The 12,707-nt window shown below is 37.1% G+C and overlaps 1 protein-coding gene across 1 annotated transcript in view; it reads left to right on the top strand.

The window, feature by feature from the left end:
• The window catches only part of CEP192 (centrosomal protein 192), a 308,440-nt gene that overhangs the window by 236,902 nt on the left and 58,831 nt on the right, over nucleotides 1-12,707 (top strand). The window contains exons 36-40 of the mRNA XM_007951683.2: nucleotides 2,486-2,576; nucleotides 2,742-2,918; nucleotides 9,902-10,162; nucleotides 10,429-10,544; nucleotides 12,146-12,255. Of these exons, the coding sequence (XP_007949874.2) occupies nucleotides 2,486-2,576; nucleotides 2,742-2,918; nucleotides 9,902-10,162; nucleotides 10,429-10,544; nucleotides 12,146-12,255 (755 nt within the window). The remainder of the gene's footprint in view (nucleotides 1-2,485; nucleotides 2,577-2,741; nucleotides 2,919-9,901; nucleotides 10,163-10,428; nucleotides 10,545-12,145; nucleotides 12,256-12,707) is intronic.

The following is a 12,707-nucleotide window of genomic DNA, read 5'->3' as shown; positions in this document are numbered from 1 at the left end:
ACCTGGTAGGGAAAGATTAAGAATAATAATAAAAAGGTCAAAATTATTAATAATATTAGTTGGTTTGAAACAGAGAAATAAAAGCAAACTAATCACCGGGAAAAAGAAAGTGAAAAAGAAAAAAATAAAAAAAGAGAAGGAAAAAAAAAGAATCAGTGGAGGACAGGGCAGGGCACCCAGGCTCCGTCTGCGTACACAGACTGTGATGGATTTCCTGTGGGCCCAGAAGGTAAGTGCAAGTGGGGAATGGCCGCACCTCCGTTCACCAAACGTGTGGGGTATAAGAGTAGCAAAAGGAATGTCGTACCTTTTCAGTCTTGCCGGTCTCGAGTGTCTTTGGGGTTTCTAGAAAGGAGAACGTATTCTTAAGCCCCAGGAATCTGCTAGAGCGCTGTGTCTTTAAATATCCAAAATAGTCAAGCTGCTTTCAAAGCTTCAAAATGGCATAACCCTCCGGACTGGCAAAAGTCCACAGCTCAGCCCACCTTTCTCTTCACCTTCTCTGTTTATTCCCCAGTCACTGCACACAGTCCTTCATGCATTCCCTGGCTAGCAGGGCTGATTTTTTGGTTAATTCTTAGGTCTTAGCACCACTGAGGAATCTCTAAGCTTTCTGTGCCATCAGAATCGCTGCCAGACCACAGCTCCGTATGTCTCCTTTTTTGGTATTTTCACACAAATTCTTCTGCTAGTTGGGATTTAGTCCACTTCTGTATATTTCAAGGCTCAGGGGTCCAAGATTATCTTCTGTGTCTGTGTTAATAGGTTTCCCTTTTCTTTGTTGAAGAGGGTCTGTGCAATCTTTCTGCCTAGTCTGCCATCTTGCCGGAACCTCTCATTCTGATTTCTCTATTTAAAAAAAAAAAAGCAAAACTCACTGCCAACGAGTCGATCCTGACTCATAGTGACCCTCCTTCATTTTCTGAGGAGGTATCATTGCAGAAGTAGATTGCCCGACCTTCATTCTGAAGAGTGGCTAGCGAGTTTGAGCCTCCAGCCTTCTGGTTAGCAGTCAAATAACTTAGGCACTACACCACCAGAGAAAAAAAACCCACTGCCATTGATTTGACGCCAACTCATAATGATACCCATTAGGTTTCCAATGCTGTAAATCTTTACAGAAGTAGATTGCTTCATCTTCCTCTAGTGAAGGAGCTAGTGGGTTTAGAGCTGCCAATCTTCTGGTTGGCAGCCAAATGTCTTAGCCACTATAACAGCAGATCTCCTTTCTCTGTAAGAAACCTGCTTAAGTACTTTGGCTATTTCTTTATTAGGATCTTATTCTTAGGACCCCAACTTGGTAACTGTACTACTTGAAAATGAGAAACATGTTTCTTTAAAAATAAACTTAAAACTTTAAGAATTGTTTTAGGTAAATCTTCCTCATAGTCAGTGTACTTGTGAAAGGTTTTCCCCAGCTATGCTAATATCAGGAGGTATTAGATTTTATTCTGAGTTGTAACTTAACAGCCCTTCCCTTTTGAGACAATATGGACAAGGCATAGACCAGAACTTAGATAATTTATTAACTGCTTGGGATTTACTCATATATTCTCTATTATTGTTCAGTGAAGAGACATTTGTATCTTTTGAAAAATTTAAAAGAATTTTCTTACTACCAGCTAACTGCTATTCATCTATCTATCCAGTCTACTTGTGGCTGTTAGAGTGAAAAATCTGAGCAATATCCTAGACCCCTTATGTCCATGAAAGCTAGGTAGAGGTAAGTATTCAAACTAGGTGTGATAGTGACTTTATGACATAATTAAATTCTTAACTTAGATTTTTATTGATTGGTGTTTTATAAGACAAGTAATATTATCTTTACGTTATCTCTGGTAGCACAGTAACTAAGGCATTTGACTGCTAACCTGAAGCCTGGCAGTTCAAACCCACCGGCCACTCCTCAGAAGGAAGACCATAGAGATACTGCCTCAGAAACCTGAGGAAGGGTTGCTATGAGTCAAATTGACTTGATGGCAGTGAGTATGAGGATTTTTTTTGTGGCACATTATCTGGAGCACTGGTGGTACAGTGATCAAAGCACTGTGCTGCTAATCGAAAGGTCAGGAGTTCAAAACCACCAGCCACTCCACAGGAGAAAGATGAAGCAGTCTACTTTTGTAAAGATTACAGCCTTGGAAACCCTGTAGGGTAGTTCTACTCCATCCTGTAGGGTCACTATGAGTTGTAAGTGTCTTGATGGCCATGGGTTTGGTTTGGTTTTTTGGTACATTACCATGCAAGTAAGAAGAGCAGCAAAAGAGGAATCAAACCTAAAGACCTCTCCAATAAAAGTGAGCCTTGAATTTTTGTTTTCAGAAATGTAGAGTTGTGAAGCTATGGAGACACAGTTCCAGGCTATTAAGGTGGTACATGCCTTCATTCTGGTTTTAAATATTGCAGTTATTTATTTGTTTTTATAATTGTAGCAATATCCATAGAGGAAAATTATGTTCTTATTAAAATGTGTGATTGTTTTTAGGCTTCAGAAACTCGCTCTAAGAAATAATTCTACATCTACAGCTCAACATTTACGACTGGTTATTAGAGGCCAAGATCAGGATTGCTTTCAGGTTTGTAGAGTGCATGTGTTGGTTTTGTTATATGTTTTTACTGGGTCCAGAAAACTTTCCTGTGATGATAATTTTGTGTTATTTATCTTTTGAAAGCTTATGTTAATGGTATGTTTTATTTATGCTACTGCTTTGTTTTATGCAATGATTGTTTTTAAATTGTAGCTTCAGAACATTTTTGGTTCAGAGGAGCGATTGACCAGTAATTGTGAGATCAGAATTCATCCAAAAGAAGACATTGACATCTGTGTATTATTTGCACCTACTCGATTATCTTGTATGTTGGCTAAACTAGAAATTAAGCAACTTGGAATTCAATCACAACTAGGCGTTAAGTTCACAGTAAGATAATTTCACTATTTTTCCTTCCCATGGAATTTGACATGTTATAACAATTGATTTGTTATTGTTATTGTTGTTGTTATGTGCCGTTGAGTCGGACCCGACTCATAGCGACCCCTCCTTGGGTTTCTAAGGCAGTATCACTATGGAAGTAGATTGCCCCGTTTTCCTTCCGAGGAGTGGCTGGTGGGTTTGAACCATCAGCCTTCTGGTTAGCAGTCAAGTGCCTTAGGCACTATGCTACCAGAGCTCCCAACAATTGATTTAATAGTGGTAAATTTATTTGTATATATACATATATATTCCTTTTTTTAAGTAAAACTCTGTGACTATCTAAATTTATAAACAAGTTAGAGAGTAACTATCTTTGTAGATTTTTATGTTAAAAAAGCAGCCATTACCGTATTCGTTTAAGTAACAATCTCTTCCAATGCTTTTAAATTTTGTTTGAGAAGTTTTGAAACGTACCAACTATTTAGGGACATGTTTTTGGGTAAATTAAGGTGATCTGTTTAAGATAATGACTTTCGACATGATTGTCATTCTTTCCATTCAGCAAATATTATTGACAACATTTTAGACCCTATTCCAGATACTGGGGATACAAAGACAAAGAGTTTTTGTATTTTTCTCATTCCCAGCATCATTTTTAAAAAGGGTTTTAGATCTTTATAAAAAATATTTAAAGCAAATGCAAAATAAAAATGATTCATTGAGGAAAAGGGATAAAGACAAGGTAATCTAATGAAACTTGGGCTACTTAACAGTGCACACCTTGAAACAGTTGGTGATGGTGTTGGGACTAAAATTGTGATTCTGTTAACTAGTATCAAAGACGAAATGTGATCAGTTATGAGATTAACAATATCTAAAGGTTAAAAAAAATAGATACTACCACAAATATAGCTTTATTTGATGATGAAGCTTGTCGTATTCTCTATGGAGCCCTTTGATGGGCCCCATGAGCTGTGATAGACAAAATTCTTTGAAGACTTAAATGGTAATGTTTTAAATATCATCCTTATATGTGAGCTCAGGATGGAGTGGTGCATGTTGTTGTTGTTAAGGGCCATCGAGTCATTTCCAACTCATATCAACCCCATGCACAGCAGAACGAAACATTGCCCGATCCCGTGCCAGCTCTGTGATCCTTGCTATACTTGAGCCCATCATCGCAGCCACTGTGTCAATTCATCTCGTTGAAGGCCTCCCCCTCTTTTGTCAACCTTCCACCCTACCAACCATGACATCCTTCTCCAGGGAATGGTCCCTTCTGACAACATGATCAAAGTAGGTGAGACGAAGTCTGGCTATTCTTGCTTCCAAGGAGCATTTCGGCTGCACTTCTCCAGGACAGATCTATTAGTTCTTTTAGCAGTCCATGGTACTCTCAGCATTCTTCGCCAGCACCACAACTCAAAAGCATCAACTCTTCTTTGGTCTTCCCTATTCATTGTCCAGCTCTCGCATGCATACAAGGCAATTGGAAATATCATGGCTTGTGTCAGGTGCACCTTAGTCCTGAAGGAGACATCCTTGCTCCTCAGCACTCGAAAGAGTTCCTTCAAAGCCGACCTGCCCAGTGCTACACATCGTCTAATGTCCTGACTGCTGCTTCCATTGGTGTCGATTGTAGTATCAAGCATTGTGAATTCTTTGAAAACCTCAGTCTTTTCTCCATTTATTGTGATGCTGCTCATTGGTCGAGTGTGAGGATTTTTATTTTCTTTATATTGAGATGTAACCCATATTGCAGACTGTATTCTTCAGTCTTCATCAGTAAGTGCCTCAAGTCATCTTCATTTTCAGTAATCAAAGTTGTATTGTCTGCATATCTCAGGTTGTTAATGATTCTTCTTCCAATCCTGATGCCACGTTTTTCTTCATATAGTCCAACTTCTTGGATTATTTGCTCAGCATATAGATTGAATAAGTATGGGGAAAGGATGCAACCTTGACACACTCCCTTTCTGATTTTAAACCATGTAGTGTCCCTTTGTTCCATTCAAATGACAGCCTCCTGGTCAATGTACTGGTTCCCCATGAGTACAATCAAGTGTTCAAGAATTCCCATTCTTCCTAATGTTATCCATAATTTGTTATGATCCACATAGTCCGATGCCTTTGCATAGTCAAGAAAACACAAGTAAACATCTTTCTGGTATTCTTTGCCTTGAGCCAAGATCCATCTGACAGCAGCTATGATCTCCCTTGTTCCACATCCTCTTCTGAATCCAGCTTGCACCTCTGGAAGTTCTCTGTCAATATACTGCTGCATCCGTTTTTGAATTATTTTCAGTAAGATCTTACTTGCATACAATATTAATGATCGATTATTTCCGTATTTTGTGAGATCACCTTTCTTTGGAATGGGTACAAATATGGATCTCTTCCAGTCAGTTGGCCAAGTAGCTGTCTTCCAAATCTCTTGGCATAACCGAGTGAGTGCCTTCAGTGCGGCATCCATTTGTTGAAATGTCTCAATGAGTATCCCATCAATTTCCAGAGCCTTGTTCTTTGCCAATTCCTTCACTGCAGTTTCAACTTCCTCCTTCATTACCATTAGTTCTAGATCATATGCCACCTCCTGAAATGGATGAAGATTGACACAGAGTCAGGTACAGTGACTCTGTGTATTGTTTTCATCTTCTTTTGATGTTTCCTACATCATTAAATATTTTGCCCATGTTGTTGTTGTTGTTATGTGCCATCGAGTCTGCCCGACTCATAGCGACCCCTCCTTGGGTTTCTGAGGCAGTATCACTATGGAAGTAGGATTGCCCAACCTTCCTACCGAGGAGTGGCTGGTGGGTTTGAACCGCCAGCCGTCTGGTTAGCAGGCAAGTGTCTTAGCCACTATGCTACCAGAGCTCCCATTAGAATCTTTCAATATTGCAACTCGAGGCTTAAATTTTTTCTTGAATTCTTTCAGCTTAGAAATGACAAGCATGTTCTTCCCTTTTGGTTTTCTACCTCCAGGTCTTTGCACATTTCATTATTGTAATTGGCTTTGTCTTCTCGAGCTGCTCTTTGAAATCTTTGGTTCAATTCTTTTATCTTGTCATTTCTTCCATTTGCTTTAGATACTCTCTGCTCAAGGGTAAGCTTCAGAGTCTCTTCTGTCATCCATTTTGGTCTTCTCTTTTTTTATTGTCTTTTTAGTGACCTCTTGCTTTCTTCATGGTTGATGCTCTTGATGTCATCCCACAATTCCCACAGTGGTGCATAGCTCTCTGATAATAGGGTTTCATATAAATAGGAAGTTTGGTTTGTGGAGAAGGCTGAATGGATCGTATCTTTCAGGCAATCTTGAGTATATTTTGATTCATTTCAGGTTTACTAGCCAAGAATTTGAGGTTATTCTTAAGCAACAATCTCAGGAGAACTAATAATTCTCTGATGACTTAGGACAAAATCATTTGATGTGACAGTCCATCAATTTTGGGTTTGATGTCCTCTTAAGAAAAGTCTGAATCCTAACTGGTATTCCTGTGTAAATAGTTGGCCATCCATCTTCTTACAGAGGTGGACTGGGCATTGATTATCTGTGGAATTTTACTTTTATCTCACAAGAAGACTTAGACTCTTAATGTTGATAGTCTTTGTGATGATGAAGGCACTTGCAGAGTGGTAGAGAGCACTTAACTCTAAGATTAAGAAAACCTGGGAGCCAGGCCTGTTCTTTTTACTTACAAAAGTCTTAGAATAAACTACTTCATTTGTTTGTGCCTCCCTTTTCTTACTGGTAAATGCTAAAGGGGCAGGGAAGTCGCATTTTCTGACTTCTGCTAACCCCACCAGAGGAAGACAGAATCACCATCAGTAGCTCAAGTCCTATTCCTGCAAGGCCAGACATGCTAATTCTCTCCAGCCCTGACACCAGCCTTTCCTCCTGCGGCACCCACCACCTCTCTGCTGGGTTCGATAATTCACTGCAGTGGGCACACACAACTCACAGATTATGGGATTTTTCAGGGAAGCACCAGGCCACAATCCAAGTTCAGGAACATGCTCAATCTCTCTCAGCCCTTTTTCTCTCAGCCAACAGTCTCTCTCAGCAGTGTCTCTAGGTATCCCTCTCAGCAGTGTGTGTCTCTTGTGTCTTCTCAGCAGTGCTTGTCTTTCAACATCTTTCAGCTGACACATTCCTTCTGCCTCTAGGAGGGCTCCTTTTGAGCCATGGCAGAGTGGCCAAACTGACCAATCCCAAAATCAGAATTCCATACACCTGAGAGAGTGAACTTCCCAGAAAATTATTTTGTGCTGCTCCCAACAGAAATACCCTGGTGGGTAACTTTAACAATCAGGAGCTACTCAGTTGCTAGTGGCAAATTCCACCTTGGAGTTTACAGAGACTTATGGCTAGAAAAGCCACACTATGTAATTTACTACACCACAGTAAAATACAGCTATTTGCCACCAACCCAGTTTGGCTTGATGGAACAAATGAGATTATTTGTGTTTTGTATACCGTAATAAAGCATGAGGTGAAAGCAATAAAAATGTTTTTATTGAATATATGTAAGGCATTACCCTAATCATTACATACATTATCATATTTATCTTTAAAACAGTCCTTTGAGATAAATTTTACACACGTTGTAGTGTGTGAATAAAATAAGTTCCAAAGAATTCTCTGCAAACCTGAAAACATCAATAACTTATTATGAGTTATGTATTTAATCAAAATTGCATTTTGAGAATTAAATTTAGGCTCCTCATCATTTCTATTAGCTTTCCCTTTAGTACAGGGAGCTCTGGTGGCATAGTGCCTAAGGCATCTGACTGCTAACCAGAAGGCTGGTGGTTCAAACCTACCAGCCACTCTCTGAAAGGAAGGTTGGGAAATCTACTTCCATAGTGATATTGCCTCGGAAACCCAAGGAGGTGATGCGTGCCCAGGACCATGTATCTCACCTACCAGTGAGTGTATACAGAGACTGGGTTCACATTCAGGCTTTTGTAATGCAGAGCCCACATTTATCTATTGTGCAGTCTTCAAGGTGTTAATATTAGCTCTGTATTTTGTCATCCCCTGAAGCAGTGGTTTTCAACCAAAGCCTATTTTGTCCCCGAGGGGACATTCGGCAATGTGGTGACATTTTGGTTGTCATAACTGGAGATAGGACAAAGGTGCTACTTGCATGTAATGTGTAGAGGCCAAGGATGCTGCTTAACATCCTATAATACACAGGACTACCCCTACTACCCCTAGGTTTTCTGGTTCAATCTATCAATTTATTGGCATTAATAAGATTTCATTTCACATAAATAATTTTTCTTCTTAACCTTTTATTCAATAGTAATTTGTGATTCCTTAGGCTTTGAAAATACAGGAATAATACTTACATTGTTTTCAAAGCTAACTTTTTCCTGTTATCATTTTCTATTTACTTTCGTACACAAAATTTACTTGCAAATTGCAGTGGAAAAGAACATCTAGAAACGTTTTTGTCTTCTTGAAATTACCAGAGCTTGTTTTGAATGATGTGGGATTTGTAGGATGTTCAGATCTGAAGAACATTACAATGCTTTTAATTCGTACTAAAGGGAAAAACCACTGCCACTGAGTCAGGTCCGACTCATAGAGACCCTTCCTTGGGTTTCTGAGGCAGTATCACTATGGAAGTAGATTGCCCAACCTTCCTTCCAGAGAGTGGCTGGTGGGTTTGAACCACCAGCCTTTTGGTTAGCAGTCAGATGCCTTAGACACTATGCCACCAGAGCTCCCTGTACTAAAGGGAAAGCTAATAGAAATGATGAGGAGCCTAAATTTAATTTTCAAAATGCTATTTTGATTAAATACATAACTCAAAATAAGCTATTGATGTTTTTAGGTTTGCAAGGAATTCTTTGGAACTTACTTTAATAATTAGGAATAAGTGATTATATTTTAAAGGGTATGGAAGTTTATTTTTTAGCTGGATAAATGTTTTCTTTGCATTCTTATTTATGAACTTTATTCTGTGAATACTTTTTTCATAATAGTGATGAGCCCTGTTGAAACAGAAGTGTTCAGTGGACAGCATTACAGAATGAATCTTAAAACCTGGTTCTAGTCTGTTGCTTCCACTTATTACCAGTGGGTCTGTCCTCCGATAGTTGCTTGAATTCTCATCCTTAATTTGGCCCCTGAGCATGCTTCTCTCTGATACTGACTAGACCCAAAGTTGTTGTTGTTGTTGTTATGTGCCGTCGAGTTGGACTAAACTCATAGCGACTCCTCCTTGGGTTTTTGAGGCAGTATCACTACAGAAGTAGATTGCCTTATATTCCTTCCGAGGAGTGGCTAGTGGGTAGGAGGAATGTATTATAATAGCCTTTTTTTTCCAAAAAAACAATGTATATGAAAAATTTCGCACTTACTGAGAAGTTGAAAGAATTATGCAGTGAATACCTATATACCCTAGTACTTGGATTCTACAGTTAACATTTTACTATATTATGATTCAAACCCACCCAATAGTTCCATGAGGGAGGGAACTGGTGATCTGCTCCTATAGATTACAGCCAAGTAAAGCCTATGGGGCAGTTCTGTTCTGTCACAGAGTCACTATGAGTTGACATTGACTCAACAGCAGCTAGCAGCAACATTTCTTTATTACATATCTGACCATTTATCCATCAATTTCACTATTTCTTTATGTATTCCAAAGCACATTACAAGTATCAGTATGTTTTTCTTTAAGTACTTCTTAAACAAGCATATCTATATTTTTTTTATTATTCCTTTATCATCTAAGCTTGGCTGTTAGAACAATGAAATAATTATGCTTAGCATATTTAAAGGTAAATCATTTGCAGCTCTTTGATTTGTTTTCCCTTACAACATAATCTTTGATATAATGCTGCTCTGAAAGTGGTACCGAAATAGTAAATTTTTCATTTTATTAAATCTGTATGTATTTTCTTCTCTAACTAACAGTTCTCTGCTTTCTATTTACATAAGGATAATTTTGGATATGTATATTCTATGCTTTTAGATACCTTTATCTGGATATGGAGGAACAAGTAATCTTATTTTGGAAGATGTTAAAAAATTATCTGACAGTTACATGGTTACAATGAATGAATTAATTCCTGGTAAGGAAAGTCAAATTGTTTTTTCTGTTCGGAACACTGGCTCAAGAGCAGCGTTTGTTAAAGCAGTGTGTTTTAAGAATTCTCAGACAAAAGTTTTGCTGGATCCTAAAGTGATGCGGATTTTTCCAGATAAATTTGTGCTCAAGGAAAGAACACAAGAAGTAAGCATAAAAGTCTCTTCACTAAAAATATGAACTCATGTTTAGATTAAGTTAATTCCTATTTTCTGGCCGAAAACTAAGGTAGTAATATTTGAAAGTTATGTAGGAGTAGAATTGCTTGTTTATTTGCTAATCCCCTTGGAAATAACATGCATTCACATCTATGTTGAATGTTTAGGCACATAAGGTATTTTATTCAGAATGAAATTACTTATTCAAGAAAAAAAACTTTTAAATTAACTCATGGATTTTTTTTCTTGAATTAGCATGTTACTGTAATATATAATCCGTCAGACAGAGAGAGCAGTTATAAAACTGCAACAGAACTATCAACTATATACTTCTTATGTGGTGATGAAATTTCAAGACAACAGTATCGAAGGTAGGTTACTTATCTTTGAGAATATTGTGAAATATTTTATTAGTAGAAATAATGAAGGCTTAAATGGTTTGGGATTTTGAATTTATAGAGTATATTCCACTATTTATTAGTAAACTAGTAGGTTAAAAATCTTGGTAAAGTTTTTTGGCTGGTAAGCTATCATAATGTGAGGAACATATACCTGTAGAAAACTCAGCTTCTCTTTTTCCTTGTAGTGCACTCTCTTCTCCAAGCATATGTGTTGTTGTCTTTTCTTTTGCTCAACAGGAGCATCATACTTCAGAACAGGACCGTTTTTCTAATGTACTCTAGAGGCTATATTGAGTGACAATAGGTCAATTTCAGAGAAGATTTAAAAACTACTGAAATAGTATATTGTATAAGACCTGACTAATTTGGGCTATTTCTGGAAATGCAATGAATTATTTGAACAAGTTGAGTTTTACTTTTAGAAATATGTAGAATATTTAGGGTATTTAAAGCATTTTTTTTTTTTTTTTAAGAAAATTTGATAATCTGCTTTAAATATAGCTTAATATTCTGAAATGTTGATAAATTTAGAATATTGATTTAGGTCTAGGTGAGATTTAAATGTACGTAAAATCCTAGTGTGTGGAGTTCTGTATTCTTTAATTATAAAATACTGTTTCCTGGCCTTAGGGCACCTGAATTTAATAAATAAAACTCAGAAAGTTTCATCTGTTAATGAGAAATCATTAACTCCCAATAGTGAGGGTATATACATATACCAGTCTTCAGTTCTAACCCTTTGTGCTCTGCTTCTTGTATTCTGGTACATAAGTTGGGAAATTGTCCCTTTTTTTTTTTTTTTTTTTTTTTTTTTATTATTAAATCTGTTGAGGATCATTGGAATGTTTAAAGAGAAGGGAGTTCAGTAAGTTTGCTACCTGATGTTAGAACAGAAATGTAAAGATGTTAACTTTTAAACTAGTTTCATTTTCTAATTAAGTACTTTAGAAATGGAAACTGATACTTGGAGACATCAGATTATCAGGTTTTTATTTCACCTTTTTTCTTTTTTTCCTTTCTCTATTGCATCACAGAAATCATTGTATTATTTTAGAACTTCTGTTTGCCATACATTTTACAACATTGAGATTTTCTTTGTCCCATATGAATGTTATAGAGAAATCTCCATTTCAGTTCTGTTACCCCAAAGATTCCCTGTAAGAAGCTATATAAACATAGTTATATGGTAAATTAAACATTTCCCTCTGATAACTTATTTATATAATTTTCGTAGCATATTTTTTTTTCTGAGACAAAGTTCTAGCTAGGACCAAATTATCACAAGTAATAAAAATGGAAGAACTGAAAAGAATCTCACCCTACTCTTCTTTCTACTCTTATAGTAGAGGATTCTTATTTTGATGTTTATATTTAACTAAAACTATGATAATTTTCTGACATGTATATCCTTGTAAGGGAACTTTTGAAACAAACTTTTACTAGGACTTAAGACATAAACTCTATTACTAATGTGTCATGTTGTTAATAGGAGCTGCCACATACATTAATGAAAACTTAATTAAGGACATTTTATGTGCAAAATCAGTTTTTAATTAAATCTTTCCTGGCAGAACCCTGTTGCATAAACCAGGAATTATAGAACAGATACTGCCAGAACATAGTCTCTTGCAAAACATTAACTTTACTGAAGCATTTCAAGATGAGCTACTAGTTACTGAAGGTAAGATTTTTAACACATGTTAAATCTTTTATGTCAGTAATAATACTGTCTCGGTCCAGTGACATGATGTAAGTTGGAAGAAGAATGTTAATTTAAGATACAGTATCAGGCTGAGTTTGAGCCATAGCTCCATCAGAAAACTTTGAACAAATTACTTAATATCACTGAAATTCAGCTTCTTTATCAATAAAATAGGAAGAGTAGTAATATCTAGCTATTCATCCATACAGAGTTGTTGTGAGAATCCAGTGAAGTAATGTTCACAAAAGAACTTTGCCATACAAATGTTGTTATTGTTGTTGTTAAGTGCCGTCGAAGTCGTTTCCGACTCATAGCAACGCCATGCACAGCAGAATGAAGCACTGCCCGATCCCGCACCAGCCCCACAATCCCTGCTATACTTGAGCCCATCATTGCAGCCACCATGTCAATCCATCTCGTTGAAGGCCTCC

The sequence above is a fragment of the Orycteropus afer genome, unplaced genomic scaffold (genome assembly GCF_000298275.1).
Source record: "Orycteropus afer afer isolate SDZICR_OR568_19922 unplaced genomic scaffold, OryAfe1.0 scaffold00307, whole genome shotgun sequence".
NCBI classification, from domain to species: Eukaryota; Metazoa; Chordata; class Mammalia; order Tubulidentata; family Orycteropodidae; genus Orycteropus; species Orycteropus afer.
This window is presented reverse-complemented; position numbering and strand designations above follow the sequence as displayed.